This window comes from Hemicordylus capensis, chromosome 5 (assembly GCF_027244095.1).
Source record: "Hemicordylus capensis ecotype Gifberg chromosome 5, rHemCap1.1.pri, whole genome shotgun sequence".
NCBI lineage: Eukaryota > Metazoa > Chordata > Lepidosauria > Squamata > Cordylidae > Hemicordylus > Hemicordylus capensis.
The window spans coordinates 134,140,303-134,167,833 of record NC_069661.1 but is presented as its reverse complement, the minus strand read 5'-3'; the positions used below and the strand labels follow the sequence as shown (position 1 = coordinate 134,167,833).

The following is a 27,531-nucleotide window of genomic DNA, read 5'->3' as shown; positions in this document are numbered from 1 at the left end:
TGAGAGCTTTTTCTGTCCTGAACACCTGATCTTTTTTGGTATATTTCAGGGTATGAAAATCAGTCAGGTGGTGGGAAGTAATCCCATCATCACCACAGGACCTCTGTCCCCCTTGTCCTCCCACAGTGGATTCCAATGGGAGGAGGAGGAGAGAGAGTGGGAGAGGAAGTGTTGGGGAGATACTCTATCTCCTACCACTTCCTTTTTTGCTCCCTCCTCCTCCTAAAATCCAGCATGAGGATGACAATGAGCAGCATGCCATCTAGCCAGACAGCAGATTGAGGCTGCTCTTCATGCAAAGTAAACTGCTGCTGTTGCTGCTGCTGCTGCTGCTGCTGCTACTGCCTCCACTAGCAGAGCAGAAGCCAGACAGGAACCTTTCTTCAATGGACTTACAGATATAATTGGGAGGGTGCTCCATGCTCTGCTGAGAAGTTTGCTGTCCCCTTCTCATGCCTAATACACGCACCAGAGCATATCCTGAATGAATTCTCAACTCCCCCAAATTTCTTTCCAAGCAAATGAGGAGGAGAGGATGATTGAGCTCAGAAAGGCTCTGGGATTTTATTGCTTTCAGACTTCTTTTGTACTCCCTACATGCCCCCTTCTCCGCCCATCATTGACATCGAACAGATGAGTAGCTTTCTGTGCAGATGAGAACAAAGAATTAAGGGTTCTAAGTCCTGTTCTGATCATGTCTCCTTCAGCATTATGCACACTGGGAACAGAGACACCTTTAATTTACAGGAAGGAAATGTGGTTATTGCAACAGTGACTTAGCAAAAAGATGGTATATAAAGGCAACAAAGAAATAATTGAACCAATAAGAAAGCCATTACTTTTCTAGTTCATCTTGTCAGGGATGAAGCTGTCTCAGGGAATAGCTGTTTTAATTAAGTCCCCATATTAAAAGGGCAATGTGGTGTAACTATTAGTGTTGCACCTAGACCAGGGAGATATGGGTTCAAATCTCCACTTAGACATGCTGCTGCTGCCATGCTCTGAGAGTATCTGCCACTGCTCTGCCACTAACTCACCAGCATGACCTGAGAATGTTGAGTACCCATCTACAAATGGGGTTGAATTTCAGACAGGAAGATGTCTTAGGCTGGCCTTCAAGCAGGGCATCTCTTTTAATATTTTAGATTGTGAATCTCATAGGGACAGGACTATGAACATTTAAGAAAAAACACTGTAAGCTGCTCTGAATTCATGGGCTAAAATGGGATATATAAACAAAATAAATAAAGATTCAAAACATTCCTTGGTCAGTGCCCTTTGACTAAACCACTTTGTTTTTATTTATAGGACAGAAACTTTTGGATACCTTGGCAGAAACTTGGGATTTCTTTTTCAGTGATGTCCTGCCCATGCTTCAGGCTATATTCTATCCTGTGCAGGTAAAATATTACTTTAGAATCCAGAAAAACCAGAATAAGCTACTTGACTGGTTCATCAACAGAGAACCAGAGACCTGGTTGAGCCTAGTTCACTGTTTCGACAGATACTTACTTGGATGGAAGAGATACTCCTACAAAATACTTGTGGGTCGGAGAGGGGTGCTTTCAACACAAGAAATTGCCTACGTAGATGGTATCTGTCTACAAAGAATGGTATTTAGTTTTATAAAATTATAGCTTTGACTTTCAGAAGTCCCTCTGTTCTTCCTGAATAGCTGTGCAAGTTACCTCCAAAGACTGCCATAATCTAAAGAACCAAGTAACCTTTTCTGCACGCCCAAGAGGAATTTGTGAAGAGCAGTCCGCTTCCTCTCCACCATTTGTCAAGCCACTTTTGAAACAGAGTGAAATGGTTTTAGAAAGATTTGTGAACAAAATGTCTAAAACACTGGTCCACATTCTCCACAGAGAGTGGAGCAAGAGTTTGTCCTTACAGGGAGCCAGGACTTCAGCTGCACAGCAGTGTTACTCTGCAACCCAGGGAGGGACCTCGCTGGTAGATTGGCTAGCTCCTTGTGACACCCACTCTGTCCTGCATGTGCTCTGTGCTTCCATTGAAATCGGCAGTTAGGGGCACCATTTTCTCAGTTTCTATCAACACCTCGTTGCTGGCGTCTCAGTTTATCTAGAAACAAACAGAAAAGAAAGAAATACTGATACTTTGTACTTTACTGACTGTAGGACTGTTTTGAGATAATTCTTTGCTTAACATATTGGATTGGTTAAACGGACTTTACTTTTGCTGCCGCGGGGCAAAAGCCTTGTGGCATTACTTGTCAACATAGAATTGAAAAAAACTTTTAAGAGATGTGTAGACTGCTGTGCAAAGTTACCATCTATGGACTATCATGACTCGTGTTTGCTGTGTTTGGTTTGCTGTGTGCTGCAACACTGCAGCATGCAAAATATGCTCCTCATTTTCAAAACAAACAATGAAGAACAGAGTGCTCTGCCTTTTTATGGCACTATACGATAAGGCGTTAATGTCCGACAACACCGAGACCGAGTTACCTGTCGACATCCGGGTCGCAGTCATGCTCAATGTCGAGCTCAATTTTGAGCATACAGGGATCTGCGGATGCCTCTGCCGAGGGAGTAAAGCCTGTTTTCAAAACCTCTGCCGAGGGATGCCTCTGCTGAGTAAAGCCTGTTTTCAAAAGACCAAAGGAGGTCTCAAAGTCGGCTCACCGTCATAAAGACAAACACTCCATAGATGAGGAAAGCAAATCTTCTCCCCATAAGAAGCACCGTAGCAAACCAAAGATCAGTACACCATCGACTGCCATGCAAGCATATCGCCCGCCTTTGGTGTCAGGAGTGACTCGGTTGGCATCTTGACATTTGGGTTGATGAGGCTCTGACTTCCACATCTACCGTAACCTCGGACCAAATGACGGCAGTGACATCAACTTTGATGTCGATATTGACTTCTATGTTGACACAGCCTTTGGCATCAGCAACAAATCTGGCGGCTTCTCCTCTAACAGTGATACCACCAGAAGACTACTTCTGTTGTCTCCAGCACAAACACCAGTGCAGTCCCCCATCTACTCCCTGACATGAGAATATGGGGGAGAAAGGAGATTTCTTGGATCTGGCAGCGGAGCATGAACAAGATGATGATGTCTCCTTAGACCAAAACACTGCTTTACTAGCAATGCTGGATTCCTCAGCAAGCACCGCTTCAGGTTCAACTTTTCATGGATTTCTTAGTAGTGGCCTCGACATTGAACAAGATGTCAAGGTGCCAATGTCACATCCAAAAACTCCATCAATGTTGGCACTACACATCACTACAACATCTACAATGCCATTCCAAATGATGTCTCCCTTGCGCATACCAGAGCCTCTGGTGACACATACTGTCCCTGTATTGAGACCAATGGCACCAGCTATGATGACATCAGCAGCACAATATTTAAGGACTGCAAAGTCAAAGAGAGCTTACACATTCATGTGGTTTTCAGCATTCAGCACCGCCTAATCTACCGGATGTTTATGCAGAATACCTCCAGTGGAAGGCGCAATGTGTAATTCAACAGCCTATCATGATTGTTCCAGAGAGATTGGACCTCCAAACTATGGCCAGCTCCATGGATACTGGGTTACTAAACAGTGCCCCTGCATTGCCACCTATTCAGACTGACACAACTGTCTGCCAGACACGACCTATGCAGCCAAGTTCTCCTTTACCAGATAACCCGGTAGTGCCACTGCTCCCAAAGAAAAAGACCAGTGGCATCACCTCCGCCCCTGGCAGGGGACGATGATGATTATTCTTCAGACTCTGCGGATTCAGATTCTGACAGCACAAGCCATCTATCAGATCCATCCCCAGATGTGCCACCAAAAACATCTACTTCCTCATCAGAAGAGTTAAAGGCTATTATGTCTTCATAAGAGAAACTGCAGAGGCATTGGGCATGGACTTAAAGCTACTTGAGATGGACCGGAAAGGTCCTGTTTTCAATATGATGTCACCAGCAAAGACCTCTTATCCAGTTGCCCTTCCTATGCTGCCTGTGATCAATAAGGTGGCCCAGACATCTTGGGAGGTGCTACAGAACTCAACACCTAAGTGCTTACAAGGGTTATATAGGATACAAGAAAGAAAAATGCATACTTGCTTTGTCATCCTGTCCCAGATTCCATGGTAATTCACTATGTGTCATCATCAAAGACTGGATACAACACCTTCAGATAAAGAATGGAGAAAAATGGATGTATTTGGTAGAAAGATCTATACAACTTCAAGCTTGGCTATATGAATTTCCAACTATCCAGCCTGTGTAGTTCAATTCAATAACTTATTATGGGACACTTTATTGCAAGATTCCACTTAACTAACACCAGAAGAGTTGCAAGATAGGTCTGCAGAGTTATATGAGAAGACTACTGCTATTACTAGACAACAACTTAGTGCGTTCAAGCACCTGGCAGAAACGGAGTCACGAGTCATGGTAACTGCAGTGACTTTGCGCCGTCACTCATGGCTTAGATTCACGGCCTTGCAACAAGACATGCGTGATCATGTAGAAAATCTGGCATTTGATGGAAAAGGCCTCTTTAGTGAGAACATGGGTTCCACGATGGAATCAATTTTTTAAAATCAAAATTCATAGCCAAAACATTCATGGCTTCCACATTTTATTCTGTGACATCTTCTCGTTACTGTCCTTATGGTCACCAACAACCAACATACAAACAGCACGACAGACGGGATTATCATCATCAATACTGGCCATATCAAAGGATTTGGCCAAAAGAACAAGGGCCAGAACATCAGGCTCCCCAAGGACAATTATAAGCAGATTATTTGATCTAAACAGCTGTCCACCGCACAAACAACATCAGATGACTGCCAAAGCCACACAACACCTGCTTTGTGGTTGCCGACAATTCTGTCAAGTTGGCAAGCCATGCCCAAGCATGGCACCACATAACATCAGATCAGTGGGTACTTCAAATTATTGAGACTGGTTATGTAATAGAATTCAAAGCTTTGCCTCTATTCTCAGGACTGAAGTATACCAGAGGAACTCCTACGTTGCTGGAAGAGGTGCAGGTGCTTCTGGAGAAGCAGGCAATCATCCCTGTGCGGTGGACAGAGAGACTGTCCAGATTTTACTCCCATTACTTTCAGTTCCCAAAGAGGGATGGGGGGATTTGGGCAGTCATGGACCTACGGGGTCTCGGTTGGTTCATGTGGGCACGCAAGTTCAGAATGATGATGTTGAAGGTGATACTGCCCCTCCTGTGCAAAGAGGAGTGGGCAGCAGTGTTAGATTTGAAGGATGCGTACTTCCACATGAGAATTCAAACGAACCACCACAAGTACCTAAGATTTACAGTAGGAGATGCAGTGTTCCAATATACTGTCTTTCCCTTTGGGTTATCAACAGCCCCGCGTGTATTCACGAAAGGCATGGCAGTGGTGTCAACTGACAAGGAGGGACAGTATCCCATTCACTTGGTGCCTTGAGCATACAAATTTGGGAATGATAAAGCACCCATGGAGTGTAACCTCTAGCCATGGACATACAGTAAGAGGCATGGAAAACATATTAGCGGATGACCTCAGCTGCTTGATACAGCTCGATCAATGCCATGAATGGGAGATCAACAGCATCTATTTCCAGCAGGTTTTCGACCTGTGGGGACATCCAACTGTGGACTTTGTTTGCGACTGGTGCCAACAGAAAGTGTCCAAGGTACTGCTCACTTGCAGGAGTTGGCAGGAGATCACTGGGAGGCATCTCAACATCATTGGAACAAGGGCCTCCTATATTTATTTCATCCACAACCGTTAATCAATTGTGTGCTAGCACAGATCATGAGGGACAACTCAACCTGCATTTTTGTGATGCCCTGGTGGCCATGGCAGCCCTGGTTTGCACCACTACTCAAACTCTCAAGGAGGAGTTACCACAGCTTTCCTCCTTGGCCAGACTTTCTGGTACAGGAAGGCGGGAAGGTGCAATACCTAGAAGTGAAGACTGTGAATGACAGCATGGAAAATCAGGTTTTTAAAAATATTTTACTTACTAATCGAAGACTGTCAACAAGAAAAAATTATAAGAGCAAATGGAAAAGGTTTGCATTATATGCACGTAAGTATGATTACCCCCCTAGAAAGGCCACTGTGCAGGTGTTGATGTACATGACTTTGTTGAAGCTTAGTGGCTTAGCAAATGTGTCCCTAAGGGTCCATCTAGCTGCTATACCGTCAAAGCAGAGGGGGTGGGATGGATCAACGGTATTCTTCCATCCTGACTGCAAATTTTTGTTAAAAAAGAATTAACAATTTATATCCACCAATAAGGAAACCAATGGAGCTTGTCCTTGGTATTGTCATCCATAACTGAAGGCCCCTTTGAGCCAATGAAGGAGCGACTCTCAAATTGGTCACTTAAAAAACCAGATTCTTAATTGCCATCACTACTGACAAGCATGTGAGCGAGTTGACAGTGTTGCATACAGGCATCCCGTACACTCCGGTAGAGTCCATCTGCAAGTGGTCATGAGACTGGACAACAACTTTGTTGTTTCCGAACAAAGGTAGTGACGGAGTTTCATCTAAATCAAAGTCAAAGTTCTTTATTTGCGACCCAAGGTCAGCATAACATAACATAACAACATCTCATAGCATAGAGAAATACAATAAGGAAGTAAAATATTTAAATATATAGATGGATATCCACAAACAAGTAATCAATAAAAAATTTAAAATTAATCAAGGAAAAGCTCAAAATCAAGAAATAACTCTACTAACCTTCTTTCAAAATCCTTAGACAACACTGGAGAAGGTACTGCATTATTTGGATGTATGTCACTCACTGTTATATTGGTAAGCCAGCGTGTTGTAGTGGCTAGAGTGCTGGACTAGGACTGGGGAGATCCGAGTTCAAATCCCCATTCAGCCATGATACTAGCTGGGTGACTCTGGGCCAGTCACTTCTCTCTCAGCCCAACCTACTTTACAGGGTTGTTGTGAGAGAAACCTAAGTATGTAGTATACCGCTCTGGGCTCCTTGAAGGAAGAGCAGGATATAAAATGTAAAAATAATAATAATAATTACTTGGAAAAACCTCAAAGCAATAAAAAAGACAAACTTTTTGTAGCTTGTAAAGGAAAAGGCAAGGGCCAACCATTCTTGAGACAAAGACTAGCACATTGGTTGGTGGAGTTGATTGTGCAGACTTACAAACAGCAGGGTGTGGATCCCCCACCCACAATAAGAGCACATTCAACGAGAACATTCAGCAGCACATTTAGGATGGCAGATATTTGTGCTGCTGCGACATGGTCTCCTCAGCAGCCATTTATAAAACATTATGCCATTGACCTGAGATTGGCAGAACAGGCCAGTTTGGGGAGGAGCCTACTTAGAAGGGTGTTGCTATAGGCTTCTGGATCTACTGTGCCCTCCACCATGTTTATGTAAAGTGTGCCATCAAGTCGATTTTGACTCCTGGCGCTCACAGAGCCTTCTGGTGGTTTTTTTGGTAGAATACTGAAGGGGTTTACCATTGCCTCCTCCCGTGCAGTATGAGATGATGCCTTTCAGCATCTTCCTGTATCGCTGCTGGATATAGTGCCAGTGGGGATTCGAACCAGCAACCTTCTGCTTGTTAGTCAAGCATTTCCCCGCTGCACCATTAGGTGGCATTCCACCATGTTTAGAAGCTGGCTAATCACCCATTCCTTATGAATGCAATGGATCATGATCCAGATAAACAGGTTGCTCACCTGTATTTATGATCTGGTAGTGGTCCATCGTATTCATAAGACCCTCTTGAACCTTTCCTCGGCAGTAGTTTTAAAAAACAAAATTATCTTGAAGGGTCACAAGAAGATCGTCAGAATATGGGAGTCTACAAGAAACTGAGAAAATGGCACGCACACACACCCAACTGCTGATTTCAACAGTAGCACAGAGCACATGCAGGGCAGAGTGGGTATCATGAGGAACTAGTCTATTTACCCACAAGGTCCCTGCACAGGTGCAGAACTCATTCCTTATGAATACCACGGATCACTACCAGATCATAAATTACAAGTGAGCAACCTGGTTGTTGTTGTTTGGGGGGGGGGGGTTTACAAACAGATAAGCAGGTCCTTCCCTGCTCTGTTGCCGCCCTGCCGTTGTGCTGTAGTAAAGGTTGCGGCAGCTGCAGCACTGTTCCCTGCATGCGCGGCGGCCATGTGTGTGCCGACGCCACACACACAAACTGGAGGGAACAGTGTTGCAGCCGCTGCAGCCTTTGTTAGAGGGAGTGCTGAGCCCAGAAAAGTGGCGGGGCAGCAGCGGAGCAGGTAAGGATCTGCTTACCTACCTCTAAAGGGAACTACACCCCACCCACGCCTGCACAAGCCGTTCATGCACATCCCTACTTAATGTACAGCATCCCTCCAGATGCTAATTATTATTATTATGTCTAACTTGTGTTTCTTTTTAAATTGTGAGCCCTTTGGGACTCTTATTTATTATTTATTTTTCATGCAAACCACTTTGAAAACTTCTATTGAAAAGTGGTGGCATTAAACTGTTGTAATGGTGGCGAGGAGAGATCTTACTGAAGTATCAAGTTGCTATCATTCCAACTGCCAGTCTCTGCTCATCGAGCCCCTGAAGAGGGTCAGTACCATGCATCCACCCTTTTTATAGCTTGGACGCAGAAGACCAAGGCAAGGCGGAGAGCTGGTCTTGTGGCCTCAAGCATGAGTTGGCCCATTTTGCTAAACAAGGTCCACCCTGGTTTACACTTGAATAGGAGACTACATGTGAGCATTGTAAGATATTCCCCTTAGGGGATGGGGCCGCTCTAGGAAGAGCATGTTTGCATGCTGAAGGTTCCAAGTTCCCTCCCTGGCATCTCCAAGATAGGGCTGAGAGAGACTCCCTGCCAATCTGTGTAGACAATACTGAGCTAGGTGGACTAATGATCTGACTCGGTATATGGCAGCTTCCTATGTTCCTAATAGCAATGCTTCAGAATCTATTCATATCAAAATACACTAGATTATTTCAACTGAAGAATTAGGGTTAGTAATCAGAACGTAACACTGCAGTCAATTAAATAAACAAGGGCAAAGTTGGCACTAATCTCCTAAAACATTTTTCCCCTAGATGGTATACTAGTCAGGCAGTTCATCTCTTTGTGAACTTATGAGCTTTGTGAGGCAATTGCTGGCTCTAGAATCCAAAGCATGCCTCTCCTCCCTCTCTCCAAGAACACAGCCTGGATTTCAAGCGCTGTAAGAAACCCCATCAAATTAGCTAACACCAGTCAAATATCTTCACATCAACCTTAGTTGTCTCCCTGTAGGGACTTGCCTGCTTTAGATTGTCATGGTAACAGCAGGCCCTGTAAAATGGAGTGATTGGATGAAGTCAAGATCAATCAGTGGTTGCAGTAGGCTCCATTGCCCTACAGGTGGCAAGACTGGGAGAATCAAGAACAAGATACAAACTTAGATATAAGTCATTGTAAACTCTTGCATCCCTAACTCTCTGTGACAAGATATTCTATCAAAAAGTATATATAACAAAATGAAATAAAGATGTCCAGGGGAAATTAACAAAATCAAGAATTCTGTTGTTGCCTCTCAGATAAGAGGCTTTTCACATGTGATGGGAAAAAAGGCTCTGAAGAGTAGTCCTGATTCTGGAAAAACTGAGCACTCAGTGGAATATTCAAACTAGAAATTGTTCTTGATCCCATGTATTGCCAATTAAATTTTGTTTAAACTACATTAAGCTTATAAATACTCTCTCTATATATACTACATATTGGATTGTGATGCCTTGCATACATATTTCTGATTGCCATAAGTAAGCCAACAAAAACTGGGTCTTGGTCATAAGCAAAATGGATGAATGGCCAAATGCTTATAAGAAAAGTGAGTAATGATGATCAAGAAATATATATTATCTGGAGACTTGTGGCTTTCATACAGAGTAATGGCTTTCATACAGAGAATGGCTTTCATACAGAGTAACACTCCAGAGACTGCAAAGTCTGCATAATCTTTGCTTCCTCCCCAGGCATTCCCCCCAAGCCCTTGATCTTGAAAAGGGTCAAGGAATTTTTGTCAGGACTTGGGATGTGGCATGGGTGGCTGAAGTTCAGTGAGAGATCTGGGCAGAAGCACCTGCATTGCTAGTGGAACTCTGCCCAGTTTCTGGGTTCTCTCCCCTGCTTTGTGCAGCTTTCGGCAAGGGCTTTTCGGGAAGCTCAGAGGGCTTCCTGGGTATTTTTCACATGGCAGGCTTTATTGTGAGTTTACTGCGAGGCTCTATTGTGAGTTCAAAGTTGCCCCAAAACCCCAACACAAAAAATGAATTTTGTAATCCTGGTTATAAACCGGGCTACACTCTAACACACAATGAAAAACCCGAATTGTGTGTGAAGTGCTTCCTGATAACTCTCAGGGACTGGGGTAAATCTGGCTGATATGTGAACACACACCCTCGATTCCAGAGGAGATGTGAGCTAAAAGCCCTGTGTGAAAAACACCCTGGAGAGGAAGCTCAGAGTCTGCATTCCACTGGCATCACTCTCTGTGTGTGAGCCAATATATTTCAAATGCCTTTGTTAGAAAGCCTGTTTCTGACAATGATGGATACTTGGATTTGGTATAATTTTCAAACAGTTGTGCTATGCAGAAATTTTCTGTTTGCATATGTAAGCATATGCTTGGGGGCATAGGGAGTTTGCCCAGGGCCAGAGGACAAAGTCCTCTGGCGTCTCCCCCACCCTCTAGGATTTCTAATTGCGCATGCAAAGCCAGATGCAGGGGATGTGGCCAGTACTGGGGACAGTACCGGGAGCTCCTTTCCCAGTCAGCGATTCCATGAACCGCTGACTGGGGACGCTCTGCAGGGGCTCACAGGCCCCACCCCCAGTATTGGCCTCACCCCCTGTGTTTGATGTCAGATGCGGGGGGCGTAGCCAATGCCCTGGAGAAGGTCTGTTTGGAACTCTTTCCATCCTGCCCAGTCAGTCATTGAAATTCTGGCTGGCTGGGAGAGAAGAGGGGTGTGCCTCACGCTCCCAGTGGGTAAGTTCACCAGCTGGGTGCAGGAGGGGGCAAGGGGGTGCCCTGGCTGAGGGGTGATTTGGCAGCCCCCTAGATCCTGGCGGCTGAGGGATGGCCACTCTACCTTGCTCTTGTCCCCACACCACTGTATATGCATATGCATCCAATAACATTTTAATTTTTTAAAAGTGGACTTAAATGTACTTATCTGCCTTCCATGTGATAATCTGAAAGTAATGATTACCAATTGTTGAACACTTCCATTTGATTGCATCTTTTGCTTAGGGAAAGGAACCCTCTGTCCGACAACTGGCTCTTTTGCACTTCAGGAATATTATAACTCTCAATATTAAACTGGAAGATGCGTTGTCCCGTTCCCGAGCAAGAGTTCCTCCTTCAATAGTTCAGATGTTGCTTATCCTCCAGGTATGGATTTTTTTCTGGATCCTGAAGCCTTTTGCAGCCGAGCGGGGGAAGGGGCAGCAGGGAGGTATCCTGACGCCCCAATTAGTGACTAAAATACATGCACCAGAGGGGGGAAGCAGCGGGAGGGGTAAGTAAACCCTCCCCCCACCCTTAAAGGAACCCCCACCCCAGTGCCGGACCGCAGTTCCACAGTTCCGTGCACACCTCTAGACAAAAGCTTTTATAAACCAAGAGTTCATTTCAGGATGTTAGTCTCGAAAGTGCTTGCATAGGCCAGCCTTGTAGCTCACCTTCGTTGCTGCAGTGGGCGAAGAATTCTCATTCTCCCCCCCCCCCCCACTCCTCTTTGCAGCACACCGCACTGACTGGATTTTTTCGTCTTCTCTCACTGCTGGGGGAGGATGTGAGGAGGAAGGGAAAGGTGGCAACCTCCCCCCGCCCCACTCCTCCACCATGCAAAGTAGTTAACTTTTACATAGCATAGTATGTATCAGAAAAATCATTATGAATACCAGGAATTAAATGACTGGCATATTTTTTGTTTCATAAGAAAGCAGGATGTTAAGGTTACAGTGAACAAGGAGATACAAAAAGGTGTAAAACAAAATAGTTTTTTTCATGAGAAAATCAGACATAGGACAAGGTACATCTCTGGGGTGCTTTGCAGTCACAGAGGTGCACATGATACAGCCGCCTTGCTGAAGCTAAGCATGTCTTCATGTGCTCAGTATCATGGATACTGCCTGTGGGGGATGCTGGCCTTGGCTCAGTGGTAGAGCATCTGCTTTGCATGTAGAAGATCAGGTTCAGTCCCTGACTGAAAGGAAAGCAGGATTCTCCTTATCTCGAGCAGCCACTGCTAGTCAGAGCTAGACAGATAAAAGGTTTGTCCCCACTTTTTTCTTTTTAAAAAACACCCACAAAAAACAATGGTCCAGGAGGGTGGGACCTGCTTCACACTGTGTCCAGAACTAAGGATTGTGTCCACAGAAATTTCCGATAAATCACACAGTTCTTCTGCTTGATTCAAATCCTTTCAGGATGCTGGTGAAATAAGATCTTTGCTGCCACCTCCTGAAATAGTCAACGTATAATGGCTTGCCAATAGGCCCTAAACCTCTAGACTTCACGAGTAAAATTGCTCCTTTCTAAAACTATATATGGTAACTCATACTCTGCTTTAGTATTTGGTCCTCCCTAGAGAACAGCTCCCCAATTCTTGGAAAACCAACCCTGTTTAGGTTTGGAAATCTGTGTGCTCCCTTCCTTCCTTCCTTCCTTCCTTCCGGCCAGACCCCTCAGGAGCTGATAATGCAAGCTCTTTTCGCCTTGGCTCTTTTCCTTCTTTTAATAAAGTTGTGGTATGTTTTAATAACATTAGTGTCTGTCTCATTTCCTGCTGTCTAGAAAGATGTACATTTTAAAAGCTGTACATAAGTGACATAGCCTCTAAGCATGGATATTAAACCTTAAAAGATGTGTTAACTATGGTCAGTGGCGCTCTTATTCCTGGACTTTGGGACCGAAGTCTAGGGCCTCCACATCCCCTGCGGGCCCCCAAACCCTCCTTAGTCTGTCATGGGTGGTATGGATGCTGATGGCCCGCACTGTACCGGGCAGCCAAGTGTGATTAGGACCTGTGCCAGGTGCTTTAGAGTCAGAGTGGGGAGTGGGGAAAGAAGTATGTGGGATGGAAATATGTTAAGTTACATGTTGAAAAGTTTCTGGTAATGCATATTTGCATTAATATACCTGTTTTATATTCTTACATTCTTGTGAGTTCAGTTGCTGTTTGTGCCCTCAAGAACCCATGTGTTAAAATACTGTGTGTGTGTGTGTGTAGGGGGAGGAGACTTAACATCCAGTGGGGGGGGGGGCTCCAAAGGCCTTTAGGCCCAGGCTCCAAAATTACCTAAGTGCACCTCTGTCTGTGGTGAAAAAAAAGTAGCCATCACTGCAAACTTCTCTTTACAGGAATTATTTCTTAAACTGCTATATCTAAGCCAGTTTTCAAAAAATCTGCAGCAAGTTTGGAGGGTGGTGTCTCTTATCACCTGATTGATGTCTGCAAACTGTCGGACAGGTTTGATAGATGGTTTGAATTTTATGACCAGGTCTAATACTGGCAGAACGTTGAAACAGTGCTTCATCTTAATTATACTGGCATTAGCTTTATTCTAGCTTAACATATCCTGTGCATTTCCTGTAAGTTCTAGCATTTGAATGAAATAGACAAACAGCCTAGCTCTCAAAGCTCTATCATGGGGTCCAGGAACCCCTGATGTGAAGCAGCCTTGGTGGCAAACTTAAGGGCAGGCAAGTGTTTTGAAGCAGATAGGCAGCAAGGTGTTTACTGCAAGTTCGAAGCTGCCCCCCAAAATAGACACAAAAAGTGGATTTTTTTACCCCAGATATAAATTGGTCTACACTCTAATGTGCAATGAAAACCCCAAATTGTGTGTAAAGTACTCTCTGATAGCTCACGGGGATTTGGGGGTAAATCTGGCCGATATGTGAATGCACACCCTCCATTCTGGAGGAGATGTGAGATAAAAGCCCTGTGTGGAAAAGCTCCAGGCAAGCAAGCTGGGAGGTGAAATACTACCTGCAGTGATAATGCAGTGATGATTTGTTGGTCTTCCTCAGTGATACATTATCTAGACTAGAATGCAGCCAATATAGGAGCTTTCTATCAGACAGGAACATGGGATAGATGTACTGGTATCTCCAGGCCAGGAGGATTCTGGATTGTTATGTTGAAGTCCAATCATGAACTGCCTGCAATTCCTCCCTCAAATCAGCTGCCTCAACTGATGCAGGAAGTCAGTGTATGATCTGTAGGACTCCTGGTATGAGATCTATAGTGCCTGACACTATGGCTATAAATTAAATATTTTGTATCCCTACAGTTATATTTGATAGACAAGGAAGTATTTGATTTGTCCCTGGTTTATACTGATGACTAACTTGAGTCTAGAAAATTAACACTAGTTTTCTTCTTCTCAATCTCTAGGGTGTTCATGAATCCAAAGCAGTGACTGAAGATTATTTAAAACTGGAATCTCTGATACAGAAAGTTGTATCTCCTTACTTGGGCACATATGGCTTATATTCCAGCGATGGTCCCATCACACACTCTTCTTGTATTTTAGGTAACATTAATACAGCCATCTAAAACATGATATGCTTCTTTGTCATGATGCAATGGTAGATTGAGCTAAGTGCTTTTGCAAGGGTATGCTAGATGAAATTGTACCTTTCTTTCTCCAGGCCACTCGCCTTACTTGTTGTATGTATAGCACACAATTAGAAATGTAGAAAGTGGTTGACTGGACTAAGCTTTATTTATCATTTTAAGCCTGTGTTAAAATGTTCTAGTTGGTTTTTAGTTGTTGGGTTAGACATACAAGTGAGTTATTAGTTATTGGGTTGGGATATACAAGAGAATTATAATGTGCTGCTGCTATTTTTTCTCATCCATCAACTGACAGGAAATTTGCAGGAATACAAGGTGGGGTGGGGTGGGGAAGAGAGTCATGCACAGCTGAGCGAAGGGTGAAGAGAAAAATCTAAAAAAATAAAAATAAAGGGCCTCTTGACACCTGTTAATGTCCCTTTGTTGCAGAACACATCAGTTTTGCTCCAATATGAAGTTGTGCAAATGCATCACATGATGTGACATCCATTGGAAATAGTGCAGGTGATGCAAGGCAATGAGAGAATGGGTACAGGGAGATTGCCTCTTGCAGTGGCCAGAGATGAAAGTTTGGGGCGGTGTACAAATTTGACTAATAATAAATAAATAAATAAATATTTGCCCCTGTAGCAACTATTTACAGCAAATAGCTACTTTGTGAGCAAATAGCCACATCAGAGAGATCTGGGGCATAAAAATTGTTCCGGGGCAATGTTAATCCCCCCAACACTAGATGTAGGTTTGGGGTGGTATACAAATTTGATAGATAGATAGATAGATTGATTGATTGATTGATTGAGGCCAGGATTATCCCAAATCCCCATCCCATGACTGCTTTTCTAATAAAAAAAGGACTGTTTGCAGTCCACTTCCTGGTTAAGCCCATCTATAAAAGATAGGTTTCATGTCACAAATAGTTTGGCCCTGAAAACCAGAGAAAAGGAGAGGAGAAGAGGCACATAGCAGAGGTGAGGGAGGATAATGTTAACTTATTGATTTGAAATAACCAGTCGACTTTTAGGCCTCTAGTTGTAGTAGTAACATCAACAGATTTTAATTGTTCTGTATGTTTCTGAACAGAAAAACGTTTCTTTCGACGCTCTAAATTGGGGGACATTGTTGCCAAGAACCCTGTGGTGAGATCCAAAAGTTACAACAATCCCTTGCTGACCCCAGTGGCTGAGTATGAGACTGAAGGTGCAGCCCCAAATGGCACTGGCATCCGAAGGCACTCCGTTTCTGAAATGACTTCATGCACAGCAATGCAAGACTACTCCAACCTCACGACCATCATGGACAATGGCTCCAAGAACTCTATGGTTATGACAAAGAACTCACAGTCAGAGCCAGAAAGGCATTCTGCTGACTCAGTGCAATGCACTAGCAATCTCAATGCACCTGAAAAACAAAAAGGACTCTTTTATCCAAGAGATGATCAAAACATGGCATATGAGCTGGTCAGGGATCCAGACTTAATTGCCATAGCCCCTACAGCCAGCCCTGAGAATATAGTGGACCAGATTTTGGAGTCTATCGAGTCCGATTCTGATGGAATTTTCATTGATTTTGGCCACAGCTATTCCAGTTCATCAGGCTACAATGTGGACGTGAGCAGACAGAGCATTATCTGAAGGATTATGTGGGGGGTAGTGGGGGGGGAGAGCTTAATTGGTACTTAGGAATGCAGCTTTGAAATGCTGTGAAAATCTCTTCTTAGCTGGATGGTGCAAGGGGTTCATCTGAAATGTCAAAATAAGAAGAAATTCAAGTGGGAAAGGATGTATAGCTACACAGGAAAGGGATTGTCCCAAATCAATAAGTGACGTGACAGGGATGTATATAAAATGTGGATAATCATGGTTTGAAGAAAAATGATACCACTGAACCTTAGTTGTTGGAAGGTGTCTTTGTCTGCCCTACTTGCTTGAGTGGGGTTTACCAGTTTGCTTCAGAGGCAGTCTGAGCCCATTGCAGCAACATTCTGTTTCATTGGTGGTCAACTTGAGGCATAGGTACTACATGCAACACAGGCAGCAGGATTGGGTGTCAGATTTGATTATGGAGAACTGTGAACCTAGGATATGGAACATGATCAGGCCTTGTCCTCCTGGCTGCTCTCTCGCTCTGCCCACTAGAGGCAACACTACAACAAAGAGCTGGGGGTTGCACATCCACTATAGTACACACTAGACCAGCACTCTTTTCTCCAACTCTGAATTGGACTTGTGGCTCAGTTGCACAGAAGGTTGGGCAACCCAGGAAATCCAGGGCTAGAGCATCCCCAACAGACAGCTGTCCAGTCTCTGCTTGAAGACCTCCAGTGACCCCTTCTGCTTGATAAATAGTTCCATTGTCAAACTGCTCTTGCCACTAAGAAGTCCATCTTAATGTTCAACTGAAAACTAGCCCACTTTACCGTAACTTAAAACCATTTGATCTAATCCTGCCCTTTGGGCAACACAGAACAAGTCTTTACCCACTTCCATTTGGCAGCCCTTCAGATATTTGAAGAGTATCATCCTATATGCCAGCCTTCTCTTTTCCAAACTAAAGAAGGTCCTTCAGTCTTTTATCATAAGGCTTGTTTTCAGACCCTTGACCAATTTTGTTGTCCTCCTCGGAACCTGCATAAACTTATCTACATCCTCTTAAAGTCTGGTGTCCAGAAGTGGACAAAGTATTCCAGTTCAGAACTGCCTAGTGAAACTATTACTTCTTAGGACTTGGAAACTGTAGTTCGATTAATGAATCCAACATTCAGTGTTAATGCATCCAACACTTGTGCAGCGCCTTACTGTGCCACTACTGATGCATGTTCAACTTGTGATAGACTGCAAACCTTAGATCGTTCACGCATGTGATAGTGCCAAATATATCCTCCAAGTATCCTGGCAAATCAGGCTCTGCGTGTGTGCGTGCTTGTGTGTGTGTGTGATTTAAGTTTTCCATTCTATCAAGGTCATTTTGAATTCTATTCCTGTCTTCTTTTGTTAACCATCCCTCCCACTTTTCTGTCATCTGCAAATCTGATGATTCCCTCCATTAATACGTTAAAAGGTACCAGACCCAGGAATGACCCCCACCCCATTAAATACCTCCCTCTGTCTTGATGAGGAGCTTATTGATGAGCACTCTTTGAATACATTTTTCTAACCAGTTTTGAAAGCATCTGACATTTGTCCACTTTGCTAATCAAAATTTAGAGAACGGTGTCAAATGCTTTGCTGGAATTGAGATAAATTATGACCACAGCATTCTCACAACCTGGTCTTTGAGGCCCAACTAAAGATGGGGAGGATGGCAAGATGCCTGTCAACAGAAAAGATGCCCCGTGGTGTCCATGTAGGTGTATGGAGGGCTAGTTGTAAGTAAACAGAATTTGTGGCATTGCACAACATCATTATTGATCATGTGGCACATCTGTTAAGGCATCAGGTTCCAATTTCCCAGCTGAACTAAAAATGCTCCCACTGTAAAAGCAAAGACTTTTCCCTGCTAAAATCTAGGAGGTAGGAAAAAGAAGTTAGAAAGCTGGGAATGGCTGAAGAGGATTTTGTGAATAGGCAGTAAATAGGTTAAATGTCCTTAAGATTCCTTCTGTTTTCTTTCTATAAATTAGGTGGAAAGTGTCTCAGCCCATTGAATTAAATGGGTTCTTTTAACAGACGTCAAGTGCAGTTTTCCTGTCAACATACTGACTGGGGAGTAGGCAGTAGGACACAGATAATTTTGAGAGCAAAGGGAGTCACTCTCTTCCTGTTTATTGATGAAGAGAGGTTTGGCGGGGTGGGGAGAAAAAGGATGCTGCAATCCTGGACAGGCTTACTCTGAAAAAAGTTCTTATGTAAAGAGAGGATCTCGAACTAATATATCCTGTAACTTTTCACTTGTACACAGCTGTGTGCATACGTGTCTTTGCACTGTGTGCATGTGTTTGGTGTGTATGCCTGTGTTTTTGTGTGTGTGCATGTGTGTAAGTGCATGTGTTTGTTTCTGTACATGAATGCTTGTGTTTGGGTTAACAAATACATGTGCATGTGTTTGTGTGTTTACATGTGCTTATGTGTGTGCTTGTGTATGTTAACCTGTGTGAGTGTGCACACATGTTCATGCACACTTCCTTGTATATGTGTGTCCTATGTTTGCATTGCATTTGTATGCACATGTGTGCACACATTCACATGTGCAGGTGTTTATGAGTGTGTTTTTGTGTACGCACAAATGCATATGTTTACATATGTGTATTTGTACATGTGTTTGTGTGTGCACATGTGCATGGATGTTTTTGTCATGTATATGTTTCTCTGTGTGCGCATATTTGTCATGTGCATGTGTTTGCGTATGTATGTATTTTCATGTATTTGAGTTGTATGCATATGTTTGTGCATTTACATCTGTGTGCTCCTGTGTATGCGTGTGTGTGTGTGTGCGCGCACACACACACACACTGCAAACTTTAGATCCTTCATGTATGTGATACTGCCAAATATATCCTCCAAGTATCCTGGCAACTCAGGCTCTGTGTGTGTGTGTGTGTGTGCGTGTGTGTGTGTGTGATTTAAGTTTTCCATTCTATCAAGTTCATTTTGAATTCTATTCCTGTCTTCTTATGTTAACCATCCCTCCCACTTTTCTGTCATCTGCAAATCTGATGATTCCCTCCATTAATACGTTAAAAGGTACCAGACCCAGGAATGACCCCCACCCCATTAAATACCTCCCTCTGTCTTGATGAGGAGCTTTTTGATGAGCACTCTTTGAATACATTTTTCTAACCAGTTTTGAAAGCATCTGACATTTGTTCACTTTGCTAACCAAAATTTAGAGAATGGTGTTAAATGCTTTGCTGGAATTGAGATTGTGTGTGTGTGTGTGTGTGTGTTAGTATTGCATGGGCATTTGGGTTGTATGCGTGCTGCATTCATGTATTTGTTTTTCTGTTTATGTTTGCTTGTGTTTGTGTGTGCATGTGCATGTTTCCAAAATCATTCCTGTGCCACCAAAACTACCAGAATTCCCCCTGCCCCAGAATGCACTAGCTTCCCACCTGTCTTCCTCCAGCTGCCCACTGCATGCCCCCCTTACCCAAGAGCTCACACTCCATGCTTAAAGGAGCAGGCATTGCACTTGCAACAGAATCCATTAGTTGTTCCCCCTCCAGCCAGTGTTGGAGTACTGGCAAATGTGTGAGCATCTGGCTTCATTATCAAATCAAACATGGTCTGTATAAGTTGCCAGCACTTGCTAGCAATAGGCTTTCATGGGGCAGGAACTGCTGCTCAAAACTTCACCAAACCACTAAAAGGCTTTCTTCCTAGACAAGACTGAATAGACTACATCAGTCATTTTCACCAAATTTGAAAGAAATATGATATGCCTCGATAAAGTTTGGGCAAAAAGGGGTTAGTCAGTGTGTCAGTTTTCAGGACTGTTTAACTTGTTTTAGTTGTACCTGTGGCAATTTTCTTCAGATCACATTGAAATTAGGCATACTTGTAGACCTTGTCTAGTAGATCTTACATGCCAAGTTTAAGTGATTAGCTCAACAAATGTCAACAAATGTAAGGAATATAATGTTGAGGCTTATAATGATGGATTTTTTTTTTAACACTACTTGCCTTAACTATAAGAGTACTCCCTTGCCCCTTTAATTAAAAAAAAAGTTAAGACTAATGAGGCATAAATTATTCTTTATGAATCCATGCTGGCTTCTACTATACCACATTGTCATCAAGATGCTTACATGTTATGTGCTTTGCTCTGTGTGTTTATTTGCTACATTGTTATACTATCTAAATCAGTGTTCTTTAGGTGGTACAGTGGTCCCTCGACTTACGTAATTAATCCATTCCGAACGCACGTTCGGAGGTCGAAATTTTCGTAAGTCGAAGAGCGCACCACGGAAGTCTGAAAACATTCATAAGTCGAGGAAGCCGCATCTAAAAATTCGTAGGTCGAGTAAGCTGAATCTAAACCGGCAACTACTTCCGGTCTTTTTTGTCGCTCGTAACTCGAAAACATCGGATGTCGAGTAGTTCGTAGGTCGAGGGATTACTGTACTTTGCTGGTATCTAAGCCAAATCAACATATCCCCCCGCTTTTTTTAAAGAAATGGGGTCAATGTTAACTCAACATTAGCCCAACTTCAGTCTTGTGGCACATCACCCATTTCCCATACTCCCCCCCCCCCAGATGATAAAGAATCCAAAAGTATATCAGCAAGTCATTTTAGTCCCCTCGAGTGCAATTCATCGGGCCTTGAACTCTTGAGATAGATCCTAATCCTTGAGATAGAGACTAAACCATTCATATTGCTTTTGTGAGGTTGCATGCAGTCCCCCTTTCTGGAGAAGACCGGAGTTGAGCCGTTCTACTTTTTGTCACCGTTTTTACAGTAATATTTCACTGTATCTTACTGAGCAGTGGACCTACTGTAGCCACCTGTTTTCTCAAAACATACACAAAAAAGGTTATTTTGTCACCCTTAACACCCTTCACCAGGAGCAGCTCATTCTGAGCTTTTGCTTTTCTGTTACTGTCCCTACACATCCTGTATTGGTCCTTGGTGACCTGCTCTTCCTTCTATTTCTTCTACGTGTTTTTAAATAAAGTTCAGATAATCACAAAGTTAATCACTAATGAAGCCACACTGGTTTTTAAAAACATCTACAATTTTTTTCTCTTTGGAATCATTTGTGACTATGCCTTTAGTAACTCTTTCTTCAAGAACCCCCACTCATTTTGGGCCTCTTTCCTGTTAGTGTGTTTAGCCATGAAATCCTAAATAGCACTTATCTGAACTTCTTAAAACTTGCTTTCCTGAAATCCAAAGAACATGTTTGACTACACTTGACTTTCCAAATGATCAAGAACTCCAGCACTAAATAATAAAATTTCCTTTGAAATTTCTGTTCATGCAATCTTATTGAGCTCTTCCCTAATGGTAGGATCAAGTCAAGAGCAAGCAGGCTCTTACTTCTCATCCTGCCTCATTATTCCATGACTTTGGCCTGGTTCATGTTACCAACATGACACAGAACTACTTCCACTCTACACCAGTACTGCCAATAAAAGGGACTGTATGGTGACATGATTACATCCCACTCTAGCAGTACCAGTTCCCAGAGATGATGTGGGTAGTAACATGATTCCAGTCAACAGATGTTATAAATGGGCCAGGAATCAGAAGCATTGATCCAAGCAAATCTCTGGAGTTCCGGCATTATTGTTATAATGGACAGGAATCAGAACTCCTGTCATTTTCATAAGAGGACTGATAAAGCCGCAAGGAGGTTCAAGAAAGCAGAGAGCTTGCCAAAAGCAAGAGCAGGAAGATTCCTTTAAAAAATCATGGGCAGTGTGTATGTTGCCTGCTTCTGGCCATTTTTAATGCATTAAAAATCAATAAGAGCAAGATAGATTGCCCCCCACCCAAATTTTCTGCAACACTCTTGGAGACCCCATTCCCACTGAAATTGTCTCCATTTCTTGTATCTAAAATATTGCAGAAATGTGGGGGAGCATTTCAGTAAAACCCCTAGTTACATTGGATCTGAATAGATGGAAGTACCTCTCACCCCAACTTGAAATCTTTAGGGTATGTTTGTATGAGTGTATCTAAAGTTACCAGTGTGGAGTTGTAGGCTAAACCTATAAGTACAAGAAGAAGTTCCAGGAAAGCAAAACTATTAAGTCATGGTTGCTCCATTTGCAGGGCAAACAGTTAGAGAAGCAGCACTGGAAAAACATAGATCAGATGCACTAAAAATGCAATCAAGGGACTGGTGCAGGTGGTCATGCATCACTGAATTACTCAATATCAAATGTCATGTAGTGACTTTCTGATCCTCATCAAAAAGGTTTTGGGCTCAATCCAGCTAGTCACAAAGAAGAACGTATGAATCAATTCATGGCCAAATTGATTTGACTCAAATTTGGTTATTCGTGTGATTCAACCTCGAATTGAATCACCCTTGAGGATGTTTACCAGATTCAAAGTCAAATTGAATCACCTTCTATTCAAGCTCGAATTGATTCGGTGATTCAAGCCTCCATTTTGTCCGAGCTTTTGCCATCACTGCTAGGGGTGGATTTTTAGGAATTTTTATGTGTGGATTCTCAGTTGTGAAATGACTCATTTCACAACCAAGAATCCACAATACTTAAAACATTCCTAAAAATTCACCCCTTTGCCCAATTCCTTTGGGGGTTGGGTGGCAGTTGGCAACCATGGGGCCCTGCCACCCAACCCGCTTTGGTGCCCCCAGCCCTTAAAAAAAGGGGCCAAATCTATTTGAATCAGAATCAAAATGAATTTGAATCAAATTAAAAATCAATTTGTGCACACCCCTAGTCACGACTGAATGTCAGTCATTGATTTCAATAGGACAGACAGTGATTAGATTTAGTCGGATTAGGGTATAAACATAGGGTATAAACATTCTCTTGTTGGTGCATGATCTAGGAAGACTTATTCACACAGGCAAATAACCGCTTACTGCACTGTTGCCATCCTCTGATGAACATGCATGTGAAACCAAACTCTTAATCTTGTCCCACCTCTAGAGATTGCCCCCCTGCTCATGGACTTATTGCTGCCTTTGTAAGTTCCAGAATAAGGAACTGTCTTCTTTGCCAAATCCTAATAAGTACATATTTCCCACCAGGTTAATGAAATATTCATTTTTCATCACTTCTGAACACTTTTATAAGAACTACCTGTTCTTTGAAAATTAAACCTTTCAAACATATATTTGAAACTCAGAGGGGAGGAAATTCTGCCTACAAATAAAGCTGAATCTGATTTCTACTGTCCATTTTAAGAGTGTTTCTTGGTACATTGTGTATGCTCAATGAGTGAAAGTTCTCAAAAAAAAACCACTGAAATAAATACAAATGTGCTACTTAACTGCTAAGTGTTTTGTTTTTTTACAAAAAGCAATACAAGATATGTTTAACTTCCATATGCCTCCCAGAAAGTACAACCATAGTATTTTGCTAATAGTATAGAAAAATATGTTTTACATTTGTAAGCAGAAAGGCAAATAAATAAATAAATAAATCCTGCTTTGTATACACCAGGTGCATATAGGCAAGTGGGTTCTAAAGTCACTTGTAATTAGGCTTTCAAGCTGACACAGCACAATAAATAGCACTAGAAGGCACCCACACCCCAAATTATCTGATGTTTCCATAAATACATTCTTATCTCTGTGGGGTATTTTGTGTACTGACATAATTCACAGTGTGGGTTAGATTTTGTGCAACTCTTCCCTTGACAAACCCAAGAAAAAAACATTTCCTCAAACTAGGTTCTCCTCTGATGGTGTGAATGACAAACAACACTTGCACCCACAGAGCAAACAAATCATCCTCAAAAGAGCTTACCTGGCTGATGTAGGTTCATCCTGCCAGAGGTGTATCTAGGGAAAATAGCGCCTAGGGCAAACACTGAAATTGCCCCCTTGTCCTAACAGGAATGATGGGACTTGTAGTCAACAATATCTGGAAATCCCTGTTAAAAGGAACTCTGTACCATCTAGGCATGGTTATTGATCAAAACCTGAAAACATGAGCCATCTCTGTAAAAGACTTAGAACAACAGTCAGGAGTTATGTGAGGATTCCAGGTGTCATTTTCTCTGTCTCATATCATGCTTTTTAAAAAACATGACTTTGTCCTAGACTAGAGGATCACCTGCCCAAATAGCCACTAGCAAAATAAGGGAAGAAGGTGGCGGTGGGGTCTATAAACCAGTGAATGATTCCTACCAGCCTTTGTCTTGTGATGACTGTTGGCTCATGATGGGGTATATGTACATTCACCATTCTAGTGCTTACTTTGACACCAGGAGGGAGGAGGATACATTAGTTTGCCACACTAGACAGAGGAATTTTCAATAGGAGCAGACAGCCAAGTTCTGCCAGGGCCAAAACCAGCCCCTGCCAGACTATCATTGTAATTTGCCCCTTCCTGTCACAAGCAGTGTGCTGTTCTTTTATTATTGACTCTTAATCTCAGATATCCCAGTCATGGATGGAAAATTCAAGGTGAGTTTACAAGAGACACACTTTCTACATGGAAGTTTCTTCTGTGCAGGTGTTGTGCAGAAACCCATGTGTAGTGACTGCCAGGGGCATAGCAAGGTTGGAATGGGCCAAGATGAGATTTTAAAATGGGCCCCCAGCCCCTCAAAGTCCAGGGCCTCCACACACCCCAGGCCCCCAAGGATATTTCAAAATAAGTATGCTGCCTGAAAATACATTTCACTGAATTTCACACGGACACTTCACAATATATAGTGATATACAGTGAGTACTATATATTTGTGCTTTTAATGCCTAGAAACACTAGAAACACTAATTATTAAAATGGCCTCCTCGCTGCAGATTAGCAAAGGAGACTTTCAACCATGCAGGGTGAGCCTATGTTTGTTTTCTCAGAATTCTTGAACAAATTCAGTAAAGTTTGATTCCAGGAGGTTTTTCACACGAGGCTTTTAAAGCCCTTTAACACACATCTCCTCTGGAATGGAGGTGCTGCATTCACATGTTGGCCGGATGTACCCTGAAGTCCTGTGAGTTATTGGAGAGCAGTTCACACACAAGAAAAATAAAATAAAATAAAAGCACAAGACATGCTTCACAGTTCTCACTCAGACATCCTGGGGTGCAAAACAACTTGAACATAAGTGCATTTATATATGAACTAGTATTTTTAAGCCCGTTATGATAACGGGCGCTAGCTTTCTATCCCGTCTTTTCTGTCTCTCTCTCTCTTTCTGTCTCTTCCCCCCACCCTTGTCCCCTCTCTCTTTTTGTTTTTTGTTTTGTTGTTGTTCTCTGTTTTTGTTCTTCCTTATTTTGCTTTTACTTTTTTTTGGGGGGGGTGGATGAATAACGGCCAAAATGGCCCATGAGAAGGTGGCCGCCCCCGCCTATCGCCCTCCCGCGCACCCAGCTGCCGGAGCCCACCTTACCCGCTCCAGCCCGAAGGAGAAGAGAGGAACTCGGAAACAGAGCTATTCTCTGTGTTGAGCTGCTGCCTATACTGTCGCAATGGACGCAATAGGCGTCCTTTGCGTCCATAGCGGCAGTTTGAGCAGTGACTTAGCACAGAGAGGAGCTCTGCTCGTGAGCTCCTCTCTTTTCCCTCGGGCTGGAGCGGGTAAGGTGGTCTTCAACAGCTGGGAGGGCGATAGGCGGGGGCGGCAACCTTCTCATGGGCCATTTTGGCCCTTAATCTTTTTTTGGGGGGGAGCGGGGAAGGTGATTTTGGGTAGCTGGGAGGGCGGGTGAGCAGGCGGCGGTGGCGGCTGTGAGCAGGCGGGAGCCTCGTTGGCGGCTTCGCCGCCACCTCGCCCAGCTTCATTTTGGGCAGCTGGGAGGGCGGGTGAGCAGGCGGCGGCGACGGCTGTGAGCGGGCGGGGGCCTCGTTGGCGGCTTTGCCGCCACCTCGCCCAGCTTCCCTGTCCCCCGTCTCGATCTTCCCCCGCCGCCATTGCCCTCGCCTTTTTCAGGGCGGCCGCTTCTGGTTGCCTCGGCCTCCTCTCGCCGTGCCGCAGCTCATGGCCGAGGCGGCGGCTCTGCCGCCGCCTCGGCCACTTTCCCCCGCCGCCACACACCGGCTAATGGCCGCCCGTGGCTGTGGGACACTGGTGTCTGCAGTCCTGTGTCCCTTGGGCTCTTCTGGGCCTGCGCTTCGCGCAGGCCCAGAACAGCCCAGGGAGGCAGGGACGCAGATCCCCAACGTTCCAAAGCCATGGCCACTCACTTAGCCTTTTATTATATAGGATGAATGAATGAATGAATGAATGAATATAATATTGTTTGTTCCAGAAGTTTTTGTAATTTTCTGCCATGAAACAAGCAACAGACCTTTTTAGATAGTAAAAAGCCAGAAATTTAAAGCCAGAAATTTTTCAATCTGTTTTAAATTAAATATTCAGAGACATCTCAGTCTCCCCCCCCTGCCGCCCATATCAAAGCCCTATGGCAAGCAGATCCCTATAGACCTGGGGTGGGGGTGGGGTAACCACAAAAAGGAATTGATGGTCTACCTTGCAAAAGCTGTGCTGGATGGTCTGGGCAGAGAGTCTGCTGCAGAGAACTCTTCCTGCCTCCTTCCTGGCTTGCTGGGGAATGCCAAGTTCAGGCTTCAGGGAGGCCTACATGGAGGGCTCTCTGGAAGCCCCGCCCACCTGCCAATCAGCTGAGAGGCGGGGAGAGAAGAAGAGTTCTCTGCAGTTTTCAGGCCGCTCGGATCCTAGGCCAGAGCCGGAGGGCAAGGCAAGCAGGATGGCAAGTGGCTGAGGGGCCCTGGGGCCGGGCCGGTGGGCAATGGGGTGGGGGTGGCAGGAACTGGTGTGGCGCCCCCTCCTTAGTGGCATCTAGGGCACGTGCCCTGGCTGCCCCCCTAAGTTCCACCCTTGAATGCAGGTGGTGTGCCTTTCTCTTGACAAGATGCATCCTTTCTTGCCTCGTTGCAGGCACTGTCATGGTTAGGTGTGCACTGGCTTGTGATATCCATGTTGAGATCTGATTTGGCAATTTTGCTGAGCCAAGGCAAAGGGATTTGTATTAGTTGCTAGGCAACAGCAAGGGACTTTCAGCTGCTGATTTGTTGGCTCCCCGACCCCGGGCCAAATATCCCATTTACTTTTGGAGCTGGCCCTGGGCTAGCATATATTGTTACAGATATGAACTATTCCCTATCAGAAGAAAAGAGAGAGAGAGAAACTATTTGCTAAATGTGCTTTCAAAATTCAGCCATCTGGTCTTGTCAAAATAAGGAAATTCTATAAAAGTAGTTCCATTTTTATTAAGGGGCATCCAAAACAGTCATATCTCCTGGAGCTGTTTATTTCTCTTAAGTTAAAACAATTAGTAGACTAAATGTTGGTCGCT

The 27,531-nt window shown here is 43.8% G+C and overlaps 1 protein-coding gene and 1 long non-coding RNA gene across 13 annotated transcripts in view; one reads left to right on the top strand and one right to left on the bottom strand.

Moving 5' to 3' along the window:
- Positions 1-23,534, top strand: part of PRR5 (proline rich 5) — a 146,266-nt gene extending 122,732 nt beyond the window's left edge. For all 12 annotated transcript variants that reach the window (XM_053253077.1, XM_053253075.1, XM_053253080.1 and 9 more), the window contains 4 exons: positions 1,309-1,400; positions 11,290-11,430; positions 14,444-14,582; positions 15,707-23,534. In XM_053253077.1, the coding sequence (XP_053109052.1) occupies positions 1,309-1,400; positions 11,290-11,430; positions 14,444-14,582; positions 15,707-16,257 (923 nt within the window). In that variant the 3' untranslated portion in view covers positions 16,258-23,534. The remainder of the gene's footprint in view (positions 1-1,308; positions 1,401-11,289; positions 11,431-14,443; positions 14,583-15,706) is intronic.
- LOC128326370 (uncharacterized) lies at positions 246-26,762 on the bottom strand. The gene is made up of 4 exons (XR_008308004.1): positions 26,685-26,762; positions 4,084-4,154; positions 2,472-2,607; positions 246-2,085 (listed from the first exon to the last, which is right to left on the bottom strand). It is a non-coding gene; the product is annotated as an uncharacterized LOC128326370 (long non-coding RNA).
- Between the last annotated feature and the right edge of the window lie 769 nt (positions 26,763-27,531).